At 55.1% G+C, this 16,740-nt stretch overlaps 1 protein-coding gene across 6 annotated transcripts; it reads right to left on the reverse strand.

Moving 5' to 3' along the window:
- Positions 1–1,285: 1,285 nt before the first annotated feature.
- On the reverse strand, positions 1,286–16,734 carry LOC110350391 (uncharacterized). Of its 6 annotated transcripts, XM_087209213.1 has the most exons (5): positions 11,974–16,734; positions 11,687–11,767; positions 4,473–4,788; positions 4,253–4,311; positions 1,286–2,143 (listed from the first exon to the last, which is right to left on the reverse strand). In XM_087209213.1, the coding sequence occupies exons 2-5, from the start codon at positions 11,714–11,716 to the stop codon at positions 2,117–2,119; spliced, it is 432 nt and encodes a 143-aa protein (XP_087065339.1). In that variant the 5' UTR covers positions 11,717–11,767; positions 11,974–16,734; the 3' UTR covers positions 1,286–2,116. The 6 variants fall into 6 exon arrangements, with proteins under 6 accessions (XP_087065339.1, XP_087065338.1, XP_087065337.1 ...); XM_087209212.1 differs by having other exon boundaries at positions 11,687–16,734; XM_087209211.1 differs by lacking the exons at positions 11,687–11,767; positions 11,974–16,734 and adding an exon at positions 10,056–11,674 and having other exon boundaries at positions 1,286–2,122; positions 4,545–4,788.
- Between the last annotated feature and the right edge of the window lie 6 nt (positions 16,735–16,740).

The following is a 16,740-nucleotide window of genomic DNA, read 5'->3' on the forward strand; positions in this document are numbered from 1 at the left end:
TGACGTTTTTCTCCAATTGAGAATCCTCCATCTCCGGTCCTTCTTCCTGTCAGGTAAAAGGGCCGAAAACAAAGACCAGACCAGGCCACAACAAGCCTTTATTAGGGGAACAGATCTGCCGGGCTGTCTCTGAACAAAGGAGAGACAAAAGCAATATGGCTGGGGCAGGGAGAGTCTTTTATAGAGACTGGGGTGGGTTTGTAGGGGCTGAGGGGGGGTTGAGTGAGGTAGTGACTAGGGAATGGAGGAGCCGGTGATGTCACTAGGTGGTAGGAGGTGAGCGAGTATTAGGTTACTTTCTAGGCGGGAACAGGGGCATGCTGGGAAGAAGGGTTTATTCTTTGGTGGGAGCAACCATCTTGGCATGATGTCACACAGGGGAGGGGGCAAGGCACCATAGGAAGAGGGCAGCTACTATACATAATAGCTGCTGAGGTAGTGGGAGACCTATCAGCCAGATGTCAGGGATTCATATTCAGTAAACATGGAACTGCACTGGCTATAAAGCCACCAGCAGGAGGGGCGCTGGGCCATTCCCATCTCACCACCTGTCTGCTGCTCTCCAGCGGGTGTCGAGGCCTAAGAGATGCCCTGCTGCCCACCGAGCTGGGCATGGAGCCCAGGGCCTTCCCACTGACCTCCATCCCCAGCCCTTTTCCTTTACATTTTAAGACAGGGTCTTGCTAAGTTACTGGGCTGCTCAGATTGGGTTTGAATTTGCCATCCTCCTGCCTCAGCCTCCCAGATGCTGCCATAAATACCCTGCTTTCCGGCTTCTGAGCAGTCACTTGCAGGCAGCCCACCCTGAGCTCTCTTCCTCCTCCCTCAAGAGACCCCTCTGCTGCCTGGGACCCGGGTCATGACCGCAAACCCCTTCTCAGGGTGCAGGACACCAGGACTGGGTCCCCCGGCCCTGTCCCCTCTTCCTGGGCTGCTGAGGGAAGGGAGCTGGGGCTGGGGAGCCTTGGGTCTCTGCTGGATGGAGGGACTGAGGCCGGGTTCTGCAGGATCCTGCATGGGGTGGCCTCCTGCCCAGCTGTGCTCCTCCACTGCCCAACAGCTGCCTCTCTGCTGCCGGGCTGCTCGGGCGTGACACCCCCTCGGACAGGCTGGGGGGGGGCGGTGTAAGACCGAGGGCCTTACCAAACGCTCCGAGGAGCTGACTATAGTGAAGCACACCCAGGAATCCCAGCGGTGCCTTCAGAATGTAAGACTGAGAGCCTTACCAAACGCTCCGAGGAGCTGACTGCAGCGAAGAACACCCGGGAAGGAACACACCGGCCAAGTTGGAAAATAAAACAGACCTTTATTAGTCTGGCCAGATGGCACTCCCAAAGCAAAATAGCTTAGAGAGGCAGCTGGCTCAGAGTCCGAGGCTGTTTTTATAGGGGTTTGAGGGGGAAGTTAACATATAGAATCAAAGAAAAGGGGACAAAGGTTAGTGGTCGACTGTTAGTGGTCAGCAGACATTTGCAGCCTGTTCTAAAAATTGTGGTGCCCGGAACATCAGTTCCGGGCAAACAAGGAGTTGAGTAGTTTACTTTGGGACTTTAGGTCTGTTACAGATTTTTATCTAGTGTCCCAAAACTAACAAGCATCTTTAGCCATTAACTCACATTTAATCACAATGGGGCTGGAGAAAAGGAACACAGGTTATGTAGTCCCACAGTGGGGTGACACCCCAGTGACTGTCAGGACCCCCGACAGCTGTGGCTACAGATCAAGGGGAGGAGCCACAGCAGGAAGTGCAGGCTCAGGAGGCCCAGGGCCGACTTGCACCCTTGGCAAAAGCAAGGAATTGCTGGGCATGGTGGTGCTGTGATCCCAGCACTCAGGAGGCTGAGGCAGGAGGATTGCTGTGAATACGAGGCCAGCCTGGGCTACACAGTGAGCCCCTGTCTTGAAAAAGAAAGAAGCACGGAATTGCCTTCCACTCCCCGTCTCCCGTGGGTCGTGCCCCAGGAAGCTGGTGAGGGCCTGGACCCCAGGAGCCACACTTGACTGCAGACAGCAATTCCCAGAGCGAGGGCTCCACGGGCGGCCCCTGCCGGTGGTCAGCGTGGCTGCTCCTCCGTTCTTGGAGATGACGGCCGGGGTCCTGCAGTCCACGTCTGGGTCACCACTGCTGGACATAATCGGTTGACTGAGAAGAGGAAGGGACAGGAGCCAACCGAGTGAGCATCTCCATGCTGCTGTTCAGGGCCTGCTGAACCCTCAGGCTGGGGAAAGAGAGCAACCGAGACCTCCTCCTGCACCGTGCAGGGTGTGTGATACTGATCATGCCCGAGGCAGGCTGTGAAGAGTGAGCCCCACCACTGGCTTGTTTATAGAAGTGAGTCCACCCGAAGCCTGCGTGCCCAGGTCACAGTAACTCGCACCCAAATTCCCTCCCTACAACTAAAACCTTCAGACTAGAAGGACAGTGTTTGAATCACAATCATATATTTTGTGTATTCTGTTCCTAATTTGACAGTGCTTTGTCTTGTCCTTGATGAGCCATTTTACATTAATTTCCATACAAACTGTGCTCAGCTTGCCTTTACCCCAACTGATTGCCAATAAAAGCCAGTGCCTCGGGCCGGGGATTTAGCTCAGTGTTGCTGCCCCTGCCTTGCAAATGTAAGGTCCTGAGTTTGGTCCCGGGTACCACAAAAAAGTAAAAGCCAGTGCCTGGGACTGGCCAGGGCCTTTGTCGGTTGCACCAGCATTGGTCGCCCTGGCCCCCACTTTCTCCCCTAGTTCTGTCTCTTACTGTATTTTTTTCTCAGGCCTGCGTCGTATACTGGGCAGGTGGGGACCGGAACCTGACTACAGGGGTCTCTGGCAATTGGTTCCCAATGTGGGGTTTGAACCACAAGCAACCACCTGCTCAGTGAGGCTACTCAGAAAAAAAGGAAAAAAGAGAATAAAAAGGAAAAAAGAAAATAAAAAGAAACTGTGACACAGTGCACCTTGCATCAAGATAAGGAAGTCCAAACAGGAAGCAAAGCCTGGAAAAGGAGATATGTGCTTCAGTTACGTGGGGAAAGGTAGTAAAGGTAGTCAGCTGGGGCTAAAACGCAGGGTAATCGCTTTCGGCCTAGGCTGGCCTGCAGTGCTGAAATAAATGCTGCAAAAGATAGTTAAATAGTCACTGCTTTTCACGAACAAGAACTTTAGATATGGAACTTAGGGAGCATGTGAAAAATAACATCCAGACAGCTCAACGAAGAAAAGTTATCTCCCTTGAGACTTTAACTGAGCCCTTGACCCCTTGGAGCCTTGGGCGCTCTATTTTGGGGCCGAAACAACCAGCCTGGAGTGGCTCAAGCCTCTGCCCCAAGGCACTGCGCCCCGGTGTGAGAACGGTCTCGTTCTGGTTGTGGACCAACTGCTTGCCAATTCTGCTGCCTTTCACACTTCGGACGTATCTCTCTCAAGCAAACCCTGGCCGAGCTCCCTCCTCCTTGGCTTTAGTTGCTAAGATCACAGGCGCGGTGGAGGTGGGGCAAAGGCAGGACAGCGTGGCCTCAGAGAGCCAGGAAGTGCAGGCGGACACACTGTGGTCACAGGAGGAGTCAGAACTAACCCTCCAATTGGAAAGAACTAAAGTGAAAAAATAGGTGATGGGTTAAAAACAGCTAGGAAAGCTCTGAAGAGCATAAAGCAAAATAGAAACAATGCTCCTGGCTTTAGGAGCCCCAAGGCCAGCGCTGAGTTACTGGCCTGATGCTGCTGCAGAGGTCTGGATCCAAAACAGCCGGGGCTCCCACTGTACATCTCAGCACCCTAAGTGCTGCCCTCGAGACCTCACACAGGACACGGTCCCTGAGGCCTAGACCTCTCCAAAGCCTGTACCACTTGAGTCTCACTGAGAGTTACCATCCGGGCATGGCGTGCAGGTGCACCCCTGTCATCCCAGCACTCTGCAAGGCTGAGGCAGGAGGATCCCAAGTTCATGCCCAGCCTGGACAATTCAATGACTGAGTGTGATCCTGTTTCAGGGTAAAAAGGGAGAGCAGGAGGGGTGTAGCTAAGCGCCCAGGAACCTGTGTTCAATCCCCAGCACTGGAACGAATACTAGCCTGCCAGACATGGTGCCACACACCGGGAATCCCAGCCCTGTGCGAGGCGGGGGGAGCACAAGTTTGAGGCCAAGGGGCAAACTTAGCAAGGTCCTGAGGGTAAGGATGCAGCTCAGTGGTAGCGAACCCCCAGGTTCCATCCCCAGTGCACTGCAGCCACGCTGCCTGTCCTGCTGCCCCCGTCTCACCGTGAGTCTCGAGTACCCGGTATTTTTGGCAGGTCCAGGCTGGCATGGGTTCCTGAGGCCTGGTGACAGAAATAAGCACAGTGACTGAAGGCCACAGAGAGCCGAGGTGCGGGGGCCAGACCAGGGTCAGGAGTCTCAGAGGGGGCGCGGGAAGCCCCGCCCCTGCCTGCCCCGCCCCTGCCTGCCCCGCCCCTCTGCCGCCTGAGGCCTTGCCCCTCACCCCGCGGAAGGCTCAGGCTTCTCCCTGGAGCCCACCAGAGCCAGGGAGGCTGGTACCCCGCACCCCACTGACCGGGGCCGGGGAGGATGGGCGGCCAGGCTTGGGGTCTGCGGCCCCCGCAGGGGGGCTGCCCCGCCTGGAGGTTGGGCAGGAAGGAGCACTGAGGCCGGGCGTCCTGTCTCCCGGGGCCTGGCGGCGGCGGCAGTGGCGGCCGCTGGAGTTGCGCCCGCGTCGGCCCAGGCTCCTCGGGCTCCGGCTGTGGCTGGGGTTTCTTCTCAGAGCGATGTTCCTCCTCCTTCCTGTCTTTCTTCAGCTCCTGGCGAGAAGCCCCCACAAGCGTCACCTCCTTCGCCCCCACAGCCCCCACCGGGAGGGCGCTCGCGGGGCACCCGCGTCCTGACTGGAGCGCCCGGCGGGGGACAGTGTCGTCCCTGGCAAATACTCTGCTGCCGTGCTGCTCAGTAATAGTGTCCGCCGGCGCGTGAGCAACTCTAGTTGCTGACAGCCCCAGGGGACATCGGAAGAGCCAGGTGAGCTGACTGTGATTTAACCAGCTATCCAAACCTGGATCAATATGAAAATATTAACTGATATTTTCTTTCTTTCATTTTTGGTACCGGGGATCGAGCTCGGGACCTTGCGCTTGTGAGGCAGGCGGCGGCACCACTGAGCCAGTCCCTGGCTTAACAGATATTCTCTATTTTTTGTTTTCATACTAAGTCTTCAAAACCCGACATGCATTTTACACTTAATAGCACATGCTCATTTGGACACTGAGCCAGGTGTGGTGTCATGCACCTGTCACCCCAGCACTCTGGGAGGCTGAGGCAGGAGGATTGGAAGTTCAAGCCCAGCCTGGAGAACTTGGCGACTTAGACTCTGTCTCAAAAAACATCTTTTTCTTAAGCAGGGTCTTGCTATGTAGCCCAGGCTGGCTTCAAACTCAAGATGATCCACCTCCCTCAGCCTCCTAGAGTGCTGGGGTTACAGACATGCACCTCCACACCCAGCTGTAAAATTTTTTTGAGTGCTGAAGATGTAGCTCAGTGGGAAGGCCCTGGGTTCAATCCTCAGTACCCCCACACCATGCCCAGCAACTGTTTTCCTTTTGCATTACTGGGAATGAACGCAGGGGTGCTGTACCACTGGGCAACATCCCCAGCCCTGTTTTTTGTTTCAAGACAGCATGTAGCTCAGTTGCCCAGGCTGGCCCCACAGGGATCACCACCACTCTGGCTTCATCAACAATATTTTATCTATATTCAGATTTCACATAATTTACAGCCAAACAAGTAGATTCATATACCCAAATTGCGCCAAATGTACTTCAAATTTTTAAATATGTCAATTGAATATTTACTCTAATTTTGTATTTAAATGTATATAAAATATAAAATTTAGGTCCTCCCTCTCAGTAGCCACAGAGGAGGGCCCCTCAGCACACAGGCCAGTGGCCGTTGAGGGTCAGGGACAGCAGGGACAGTGCGATTTCACAGCCCCCCAGGCGCGGGCTGGGCACATGATGAGAGCAGCGGCCTGTGGTGCGTGAGGCCATGGGTTCGATCCCCAGCAGGGGAAACAAACACCGAGTCTGCTAGCGGCTGGCCGAGCCCAGGCAGCAGGCAGCCCCTGAGGCCTTTGTCTCCCTCCCTCCTGTTTGAGGCCCCACAGGCTGGGCCCCTCATGCACCTGCTGCTCCTGCTGGGCCAGCAGCCTCCGCCTCCGGTCCAGAGCCATCTGCCGGCGCCGGGCCTCCCAGTGGTAGGTGCTGCTCATGCTGGGCCCTGGCAGGGGGAGCCCAGGACCCCACTCGCCCCCACCTTGCCCTCCCTTGGGCCCAGCCCCTGATGCAGCCTGGGCCACCTCACAATGCGGGCTGGGCGGGGCTGCCCAGGGCCCTTCCCTCCTCAGCCTGGAGACCCCATGGGCCCAGACCCAACTCCAGTTCCGCAGCCGGCCCAGCTAGTTTTCCTCTCAGCAGCAGCACCTGGCCCTTTCCTCCATCTCCGCTTCCGTTTGTGTTTTCTTTTGTTTTGTTACAGGGTTTCGGTACGTAGTTCAGGGTGGACTCAAACTCAAGGGGATCCCCCCGCCTCAGCCTCCCTAGTGTTGGGATTACTGTGCGCACCCCCCCCCGCTTACCTCCTAACCCTTGAAGCCTTTCCCCTCCCTCAGTGTACTAGCTGAGTCTAGATAAAGAAAAAAAAAAAAAACATACAGAATCCGGATAACCTTCACTGACCCTTGGGACCAGGCTCCAGCAGAGCCCGCCCACGCAGTGGAGTGGCTCGGGATTTGTTGTCAGATCCGAGTTCAGTCTGGCTTGGGGGCCTGGGTTGGCCCCTCGGTGTGGAGTTTTCCCTGAGGAAGTGTTGAAGACTCCAGGAGATGCATGGCAAGCGCCTGCCTGGACTGAGGCACCGAGTTGGGGCCTGGGGGTCCGGTGCGACCTCTCAGCCCTGCGGTGGGGGCTGGCAGGGTGCTGAGCCCTGCTGGATCTTGCTGCCGAAACCACTGAGCTAAATCCCCGGCCCCTCGTTCTCTTTTGGTAAAAGCAGTGTTAGTGCCCATCACGGTGGTACAAATCTGTGAACGGTTATGTGGGAGGCTGAGGCAGGAGGCTTGAAAGTTTGAGGCCAGCTTGGGCAATTGAGTGAGGTCCTGTCTCAGGAAATAAAAAATAAAAGCGGTGCTGGGAGTGTAGCTCAGTAGGAAGGTTCTTGATGCAATCCCCAGCTTTAGAAAGAACAATAAGCCAGGGGCTGGGGATGTAGATCAGTGGCACTGCTCCTTCCAGGCATTCCCAAGGTCCTGAGTTCGATTCCCCCATACTCAAAAACAAAACAAAGCACTATGACAATATATATGCAAATGTAGGTACATCCTCCACATGTGTGCGTGTGTGTCTCCACGTTGCTGTCTGCCAGCGGTTGAAGAAAGCAAGCCAGGTGAGGTGGACATTAAGTAGGGAAGCCCAGGATGGGAAGTGAGGGGATTCCTTACTCTCCCTTTCAGTACTGGGGATTGAGCCCAGGGCCTTCCCACTGAGGTACGGTACGTCCCCACAGCTTCGTGTTCTCTTTGTTTTAGTTTGTTTTGAATTCTGAGGCAGGTTCTCGATAATCGGCCCAGTCTGGGCTGCATCCCCCTGGCTCAGCCACCCAGAGTGCTGGGAACTGTAGATCAGCAGGGTCCCCACTAACTGGCCTAGAGACCCCTTCCTGAGCTGGGCGAAGGAGCACAGCCTATGATCCCAGCTATTCAGGAGGCCGAGGCAGGAAGATTGCAAGTTCCAGACCAGCAACTTAGCAAAATGCCTCTCAAAAGAAAAAAGTCCCAGGGAGGCAGCTCAGGGCCAGAGCGCTTGCTGCCTTGTGTCTAGCCCTGGGCTCCCTCCCCGGGATTGCAACGGAAAAGGAAAACAAAGAAAGAACTCCATCCTAGGTCCAGGGCGGGGCTGGTACAGGAGGGGGCGGGAGCTCTGCAGGAACAGCCGGTTCTCCTGGGAGGCTCTGGGGCCTGGCAAGGGGCGGGGAGCAGCGAGATTGCACCCTCCACCGAATTACAGCCCTGCTCCAGGCCCCAGGCTCCACTGTGCCCTGGCCCGTGCCTCCGAATGAATGGTGAGGGGTCCTGGACCCCAGGGCCTCAGGGCTCCTCCCTCCGCAGTGGTAAACTGAGTCACCCAGTGTGCCCCGGGAGGGCCAATTTCCCTCCCCTGTCGCCCAGGGCTGGCTCTGGCCTCCTGCCCGACTGGTGATACTGGCCTGGCCAGGGTGGAGCTGGCCTGAAACCCTCAGAGGTGAGAGGAGGTGCCTCCTGGGAAGGTCTGCCACCCTAATCCTGGGGCCAGCACCTCTGGCTTCAACTACTCCAGGGTGTGTGTGCGTGTACACACGTGTGTGTGTGTGTGTGTGTGCGCGCGCACTAGGTAGACCACAGCCCCCCACATGCTAGGGACAGAACAACGTGGAGGGCATGGCACAGATTTCTCCGTTTGATTTTGAGCATTTAAAAAATAAAAAAGCGCAGGACCGGCCTGCGTGCCTTCCCTCTCACTCTGACCCTCAGGGGCCTGGTGGCCCACGGGCAGAGGAAGGCGGAGGTTGCATCCAGCCCAGGCACAGAGTCTCTCCCACTCCCCCATCGTGCAACCCAGGAGGGGCCAGGACAGGAGGCCTCTGTTCTGGTTTCTGTCCTGCAGACTCCAGGAAGCCAGAAGGACAAAGCCACGGGTGCATGGCCAGGGCTGGCAGGAGCACTTGGCAGTGAGTGGCAGAGTGCGGGCTCTGCCAAGTAGGGTCCCCAGCTTCCACTGAGTTTTCTGACCTCCTGGGTGGCTCCCCCAGAACAGCGGGATCCTGGAGTGCCGTGCACTCTTTCCAGGGACCCTTTCGAGCTCTTGTTGTCCTGTTCGATGACTTGGACAAGAAGCAAAGATGTAGAGATTTTTACATTTATCAAAGGAATGAAAGGTCAAAAAGTAGGGAAAAGAAATATTCTGAACAGAAGTGCTCTGCACAGCACGTGCTGGCCAGGTAACAGAGGAAAAGAATTTCACCCTGCAGAGTGCCCAAGGTAAATGGCCACCATCTGTATTCTCCCATGAGACATCAGATCTAGGCCGTCCTGTTAGAAACCTGCCTGATCTTGTGCCAGGAGAATGAAGATGGCATTGTCTGGCGCAGGGCTTGGGTCAGGTGTCTGGGTGATTGACAGGTCAGGGCAGCTGGAGAAGGGATTGGCCATGCCCTAGTCTGCTCAGCAGCAGGGTCTGCCCTTCCCCGGGTCCCAAACCCTGCTAACAGGGCAGCATCATGGTCAAGAGGGTGTGACTGCTTCGGCAGCACATATACTAAAATCATGCTCAAGAGGCTTTGGAGTGTAAGGGCCTCCTCATATGTGGCCTTGGGCATTCGGGCAGGTTACTTACTGCTATGAGCCCAGGTTTCTTATCTGTGAAATGATAATAGCAAAACACACCAAAACCAAACAAAACAGAAGCCAGGTATTGTGTGTGGAGCACACTTGTAATCCCAGCACTTGGGAGGCTAGAACACTGGGAAGGGCTCCAACACAGGAAAACAGCATGGCGGAGGCCCTGAGAGGAAGAAGGCTGCACACAGTGGACACGGGCCTCAGGGGCCTGAAGGGCACAGGTAAAAGGCTGCTGCAGGACAGGAGGAAGCAGCAGGTCAGGGACAGGCAGGTCACCTGGCCCCTTGCACAAGCAGCCTCGGGGACCCCAGTGCCACGGAGCTGGAGCAGTGTCATGAGGGCCCCCAGGCCCAGGAACCCAGCCAGATTCTCCGACCTCACAGAGAGACAGAGGGCGGCCACCCCTTCCTCCCTGGTGGCTCCCTGGCTGGGCAGGTCCCCCACCTCCAGAGCCCAGCCTGTGGTGAGAAGCAGAGTGAAAGACTTCACCCACAGCATACGGTTTCTAAACCACGGGTGGGACAGAGTGCTAAGAGTGAAGGCAACTCCACCTGCCTGGCAGACACAAAAGAGTCATTGCTTGGCTGGAACTCTCTTCCCTGTGTCCCTCAGAACAGCCCAGACCAACCTGAGGGCACAGCTCACCAAGGGAAATGCACGCAGCGGCCTGACCCCAGCAAAGAGGCCTGGGTTCCGGGCACTGAGGAGCCTCATGGACTCCCCTCCAGGAGGCTTCCCGTCAGCATCAGGGGACCTTCGTGTGTCTGCTGCAGACTCTGCCTCGGGCTTGGCCTCGATGCCCACACACATCACCTCCCCAGTGCTGCCGTCCCTGGGGGTCGGGTTAGAAACAGGGCTGAATCACTTGCTGCAGCCTCTCATCCCTGACGACAACCTGAGGAGGCTCATTGCCCAGCTCATCAGCATTTTGGAAATGGGCTGTGCTGAGCCCCCCCGCCCCCGTGCCCCCTGCCTGTGCCAAGCTCATCTCCAAGTCTCGCCGCCTGCTGATGCTTCTGACTGAGCAGCGGGAGGCCACGGTGTCCCAGGCCCAGGGGGAGCAGCAGCAGCTGTATTCTGACCCCGTGGTCATGGAGGGTCTTTTCTAGCCCACTCACCCGTGCTTAAATTCAAAAGCAGACCCTGCCGGGCGTGATGCTCCGCACCTGTCATGCCAGCACTTGGGAGAGAGGCGGGAGGATCCCTGGGAGTTCGAGCCCAGCCTGGGCTCCACAGTGAGTTCCAGGCCAGCCTGGACTGCGTAGGAGACCCTGCCTCAAACAAACACATAAACACACACCACAGACCCTCAGCACTCTCGCCCCCAGTTAGGCACCAGCACATTGATGAGAGGGAGAGGAGGTTGTTACAGATGAGGATGCAGATGCTGTTAAGCCAACTCCGGGCACATCCTAACCTTCGTCCAGGGAATTAAAAGTGAACTGTGTGTGGCCGGATTTCTAATCCCCAAGACACACAGATGGTCTGTTCCCAAATGGAGTCGGGAGAATTTGCACAGGGTCTACAATTCCCTTCGGGCCACTGAGTATCATAGCATTTTTCAGGTGAAAGGGAATAAAGCCCACACTCCCTGCTGAGCACAGTCAGAGAGAAAGTACATGGAAACAGGCGACAGCAACACACTTTCTTACAGATGCTCTTCACACCAGCGCTCCACGTGAACATCGTCCTTCCACATCTCAAGGCTCCCACTGCCCATGGATAATTTCTAGCTCGAGACCCAGACACTTGTTGAGAAATAAGCCTCTGGGTGGCTGGGGAGAGAAGGGCCCTGCAGCAGGCTGCCAGGAACCCCTTCTGCTTCCCATTTAGAAGACCCTGGCACTGAGAAAGCATCCACAGCTCTAGCTCCCCAGGGGATTTGTGTAAACTCTGGCTCTCGGCAGCTCCGTGTTGCATTTAAGGGGTCAGGAGCTCTGCAGCGAGCAGGAATCAGAGTTCAGCTCCCAGGTGGCATTTCCAGGCAGGCGCATCTCAGAGCAGCCTCCCCGACAGTGTGCACGTGCGAGCTCCTGGTGTGAGACCCGCTGTGCCCACGCCAAAGCCAGTCCTCGGATCGCAGAGTGTGAGGTCTGCAAGGTACACTGGGCTTGGGCCTCTTTGGCCTGACATCCCTCACTGGAAATAATGAGTGGATCTTACAGCGGACTTTGCAGAGTTCATACAGGACACAGAACCAGTTTGGAAAGGATGGCACGGGTTTTTAACATACATAGTTTTTGATTTTACACATGTTTAGCTTTCATTTCACTTACACTTGATGTAAAAACTGCATCCCACGCCATGCATGAAATGTTCCGTAGCTGATCTGAGAAACAAAACTGCAACGAAGATTTCTAAAAAAAATTAAAAATAGAAAAAGACATAAGCCCAACAATGAGGAAAAAGAAGAAGAGGAGGAGGAGGAATTTTTCTAAAGTTTTATCATTTGGCAGTGATTCTAACTCATACACAATGAAACAACCTCACTACTTTCTGCATGCGCTGGAGAAATCTCACTGTGGAACAATGCAACCTTATGATTAGACTTTCATATCTATACCTGAGGTGCACCACACAGGACTCAGTGAATGCTCAGGGAGAACGTGTGTTGAGCGATCTTTCTTGCTCTACAACAGGGGATCCCAGCTCCCATCCAGGGCTTTGGGGCGGGACAGGTCCTTGCTGTGGAGCTTTGTCTTCAGCGCTGCAGGATGTTCAGCAGCATCTGCTCAGCAGGTGCCCGCAGCACATCCACAGTCCCCAAATGTCACCTGGGGGCAAACCCACAGCTCCTGAGAACCACGAGACCAACACTCACTCTACCTGTGCAGTGATGCTCACAGAATCTTAGCTAGGAAGGGAAAACATCTGTGTATAATTCAGTCACACTCAACCAGTGACATTTTCACAATGTTCCAATGTAAGTAGCCAGGGTGTGCATAACGTTCAAAATATAATGAATTTGTTTGGAACTTACACAAACTGCAAAAAGGGTAGTGAGTCAAATGTCCCTCTTTCAATTGAATGTATTTTAGGTGGCCCTGAAGGTGGGGCTGCAGGCTCCTGGTCCGGAGGTTGGCCTGTGATGCCAGGTGATGCTGGGTGCTCAGCAGTCATCTCTTGACCTGCTGTTCCAAACACTCTCTTTTCTCATGAGGCAGTGAAGTTTGATTGACTGCCTCAACTGGGTCTGGAGGCTGGAAAGAGGCCTCCTGCATAGACTAGCTTCTGCAGTCCACGGTGAAGTTCTGGCAAGCTCCAGGTCCACAGGTCCAACTGTGCCCAGAATCAAGTTCGGTGGTGGGACCGTCACCTCAGGGTACCTTGCACGAAGAGCTGTAGACCTCTGTGGGGCTGTAGACTGTGCAGCCTCCGCAGTGGGTTCTGGAGTGATGGTGACTTTCAGTTTGTCATATATTGGGCTGGAGAGGGAGCCACACTCTCACTGGGTGGCTCATGTGGACACTGAGATGGGTCCACCACCTGAGCCGGAGAAAGATCTACTTCCTCAGGAGGCTCTGGGGGTGGAGATGGGGCTGGCAGCAGCACGGGGAGTTTGCCCACCTCAGGGAGTTCTACAGGCTGAGGTGGTGTTATCTGCTGAGCTGGAGAAGGTTCCAGCTCCTTAGGTGGCCCTGAAGGTGGGGCTGCAGCCTCCTGGGGGACTGGAGATGGTGCCATATCCTCAGGCAGCTCTGAAAGCTGGGCTGCAAATGCCATAGTAGCACTCATAGAGGGTCTCTGAGGCTGAGCTGGGAGCTCCTGGTGGACTGATTGAAGTGCACCTCCGGCAGGGAAGTTGGGGGACAGAGCTGAGCTCTCCTGCTGGTGTCCAGAACGCGCCTCAGGAAGCTCTGCATGCCAACTTGGGATCCTGCCCTGGGATGCAGAAGGTTTATCCTTCATGGCAGGGTTGGGCTTCTGAGCTGGAGCCTCGTCCTTCTCGGTGAAAGGTCCAAACTGCTCAGGGGACACTGAGGACTGAGCTAGGGCCCTCTGTTCTGTTGAACTTACAATTGTAACCTCATTGCTCAGCTCTGGAGGCTCATAGTGACAGTGTCCAATGCTAGAGACTGACCTGGGACATCAATTGGAGAAGAAGAAACTCCTGCCTCGTGATGTCCTGGAGCCTGAGCTGTGATTTCATGAGGGAGTTCTGGAGGCTGAGATGCAGCCTCTTTAGGGGTAGAAGATGGTTCAACCTCCTTGGGGGTTTGCAGATGTTCAGCTGTGGCCTCCCACTGGGTTGAAGAAGCTTCACTCTCCTCAGAAGCCTGGAGACTCCCATCCGTGCTCTCCTGCTGGCTGGGAGAGGCTTGCTCATCCTGAACGGGTTCTGAAGATGGAAACAGAACCTTCTGTTGGAACTCGAAGAATTCAGCCCCTTCAGAGGGCTCTGCAGGCAGAGTCAGGGCCTCGATCAATGTCACAGGGATGATGTTCCACATCATCCAGTGGAACTGAGACTTGAGCTGTAACCTCACGGTGGGTTAAGGAAGTTCTCACCTCAGCAGTGGGTTCTGGCCTTTTGGTGAGCTGTAGGTCTGGAGGGTTCACTGTCAGCCTGAGCCAGTGTGAATGCTTAGCTTGACGGTGAGCTGGAATTGAAATTCTTCATGATGTGATGGAGTTTCACCTAGACTCCCTAGAGGGGTTCCTAGAGCTGGCATATCTTCCTGGACTGGAGATTTAACTTCCTCCAGAGGATTTTCAGTTTGAAGCAGAGCTTCCAGCTGCCCTCCTGAAATTTCTACCTCCTCAGCAGTCTCAGAAGTCAAAAGTGGCTGGTCTTGCTGGCTGGGAGAAAGTTCAGTCTCCATAGGAGAGCCTGGAGGCTGAGATGGGGCCTCTTGATGGACTGAAGATTCAACCTCCTCATTAGACTCCTGTGTTATTGTAACCTCAATATCTGCTGGCCTAACTGTCCCATTAGACAAGTTATGTATGATCAGGAGCTAGGCCCTGACCTGGAGGTTGACGTGTCATCTCCTGAAGTGGTGGGATTTCACCTAAACTCTCCAGAGGGGACTTGAGCTTCATTGTCTTTCCAGACTGTAAATTTGACTTCTATGAGATTTTCAATTGGAGCTAGCACTTCAGCCTGGCTTCCAGAAGGTTCCACCTCCTCAGGAGCCTCCGTAGGTTGATCTAGCTGTTCCTGCTCATGGGAGGGGGGATCCATCTCAAGAGAGCATGGAGGATGAGATGGGGTCTCCTGCTGGTTGAAGAAGGTTCCACTTCCTTAGGACTCTGAAGGTGAGGCTGGGGCCTGCTGCTGCTGTGGAGTAGGTTGAGGCTTCTTTCCAGCCTGCGTGGTCCTCATGTCCTCCAAAGCACATTAACTGTGACCAACGCCACATGTGAGTGATGAGCTTCACTCCTACACAGAGATGGAGCTTTCACCTCCTGAGGTACCGACAACTGCTCCACACCCTCCTCAGCAGCAAGGTCAGACTGACCCTGGGCCTCCTTTTGGGTGGAAGAAGGTTCCCCTTCCTCAGGGCGCTGTGAGAACTGAGCTGTGGTTTCTTCTTTTTTTCATTACCAGGGATCGAACTCAGGTCCTTGGGCTTGTGCAGCAGGTGGCGAAACCACTGAGCTAAATCCCCAGCCCCTGAGCTGTAGTTTCTTGATGAGGAGAAAAGAATTGGACCTGGGGAGTCTTTGGGTGGAGTCAGAGCATCCAGCTGCCATTGAGAAGGTACAGTTTGTCCAGGAGCTCTGGAGGCTCATCTGGCTTCTCCTGGAATTGCAGATAGGCTGTCGTGGTCGGGTCTGTTCTTGTGTAGATATAATCCTGCAGATTTTGGGGTCCAGTTCAGGGGTAGCGAGCTTGCCTGGCACACTCAAGGGTCTAGGCTTGATCTTGTTAGGTATTTCAGAGCCCCCACAGAGCAATGCCCCTCCTCTCCTTTCCCTTTACCCCACTCCGACCACAAGGAACAGGGAACTTCTGCATAGCTAAGGCTTGACCTCCCTTTGTTAGTGACTTTCTGCCTAGTTAAGGTCTTTCTGCCCCACTGGTTTCTTAGTGGATGTTCCAGTAAGATAGGGGCTTCCTGAAAGCGGTGACTCCATCCCCCCACCAAAACCTATTGTTACATACCCCAGCCCCAATCCCCCACCCCCACCAATGGCCTAGTGCTCTCCCACCTGCAAGATCCCTATATAAGCTTCCAGCTCAGCCCATACAGCTGCTGGTCTCCATTCTGTGAGTCAGCCCGGCAGGCTGCAGACCGCCGCCCCAATAAAGCTTGCTTGAATGTCCGTGTGTGCCCTCCTTTTTGGGCGACCTTTCATATACATCATTGGCATGATTTACCAAGAGCAAGATCTTCTCATGGCAGAAGGGAAGCCAATTAAAAATAAACAGGAAATTATACAGTTGCTAGAGGCAGTGTGGAAACCTAGCAAAATCACAGGAACATATTGTTCAGGACATCAGAAAGGCAAAGACTTCGTTGCACAAGGTAACAACAAAGCTGATGCTGAAAGCCAAGAAAGACAACGCACTCAAAGCCTGGAATGATAGGTCTCCCACTACCTCAGCAGCTATTATGTATAGTAGCTGCCCTCTTCCTATGGTGCCTTGCCCCCTCCCCTGTGTGATGTCATGCCAAGATGGTTGCTCCCACCAAAGAATAAACCCTTCTTCCCAGCATGCCCCTGTTCCTGCCTAGAAAGTAACCTAATACTCGCTCACCTCCTACCACCTAGTGACATCACCGGCTCCTCCATTCCCTAGTCACTGCCTCACTCAACCCCACCTCAGCCCCTACAAACCCCACCCCAGTCTCTATAAAAGACTCTCCCTGCCCCGGCCATATTGCTTTGGCTCTCCTTTGTTCAGAGACAGCCTGGCAGATCTATTCCCCTAATAAAGGCTTGTTGTGGCCTGGTCTAGTCTTGGTCTTCAGCCCTTTTACCTGACACTGGTGACCCCCACATGTCCAACACCCACCTCTGCCTCCCAGGATGGCCCCACCTTGGCCCTGGCAACATCACAGGCTCCCAGCTGTCACCTCGGCTGGCCCCTGTCAACTCCGTCCCCAGCCGTGAGTGGCAAGGACCTGGGCGCCTTTAGCAGCAGCTTTTCTTCCCTGCTGTCTGGAGGTGGGAACCCGGGTTTCTCTGGCTTTGGCTCACCCTAGGGACGGGAAGAGCCAGGACCGGCCAGGTCTGGGAGTGCTGTTTCTCATGCTAGGGCGCGGACCACAGAGGCTTCCGGGAGCAGAGCAGCCCGGCCAGCACTGGAGGTGGAACGAGGCTGGGCTGTGGCCGCTGCCTGTGTCCGAGCACCTGGGAGTGTCTCCTATGTGGCCCCAGC

This window comes from Heterocephalus glaber, unplaced genomic scaffold (genome assembly GCF_053883595.1).
Source record: "Heterocephalus glaber isolate CG9 unplaced genomic scaffold, H.glaber_assembly_v1.0 deba00000984, whole genome shotgun sequence".
Classification (NCBI taxonomy): domain Eukaryota; kingdom Metazoa; phylum Chordata; class Mammalia; order Rodentia; family Bathyergidae; genus Heterocephalus; species Heterocephalus glaber.

What these genes read in the sequence shown, in the direction of transcription:
- LOC110350391 (XM_087209208.1), bottom strand. Translation starts at nt 10,220, where the DNA reads ATGTGTGTGGGCATCGAGGCCAAGCCCGAGGCAGAGTCTGCAGCAGAC. An exon ending in AAGCCTGAGCCTTCCGCGGG is followed by an intron (nt 4,312 to 4,472) that starts GTGAGGGGCAAG and finishes TTCTGTCACCAG; the next exon opens with GCCTCAGGAACCCATGCCAG. An exon ending in CCGGGTACTCGAGACTCACG is followed by an intron (nt 2,144 to 4,252) that starts GTGAGACGGGGG and finishes TCCTCTTCTCAG; the next exon opens with TCAACCGATTATGTCCAGCA.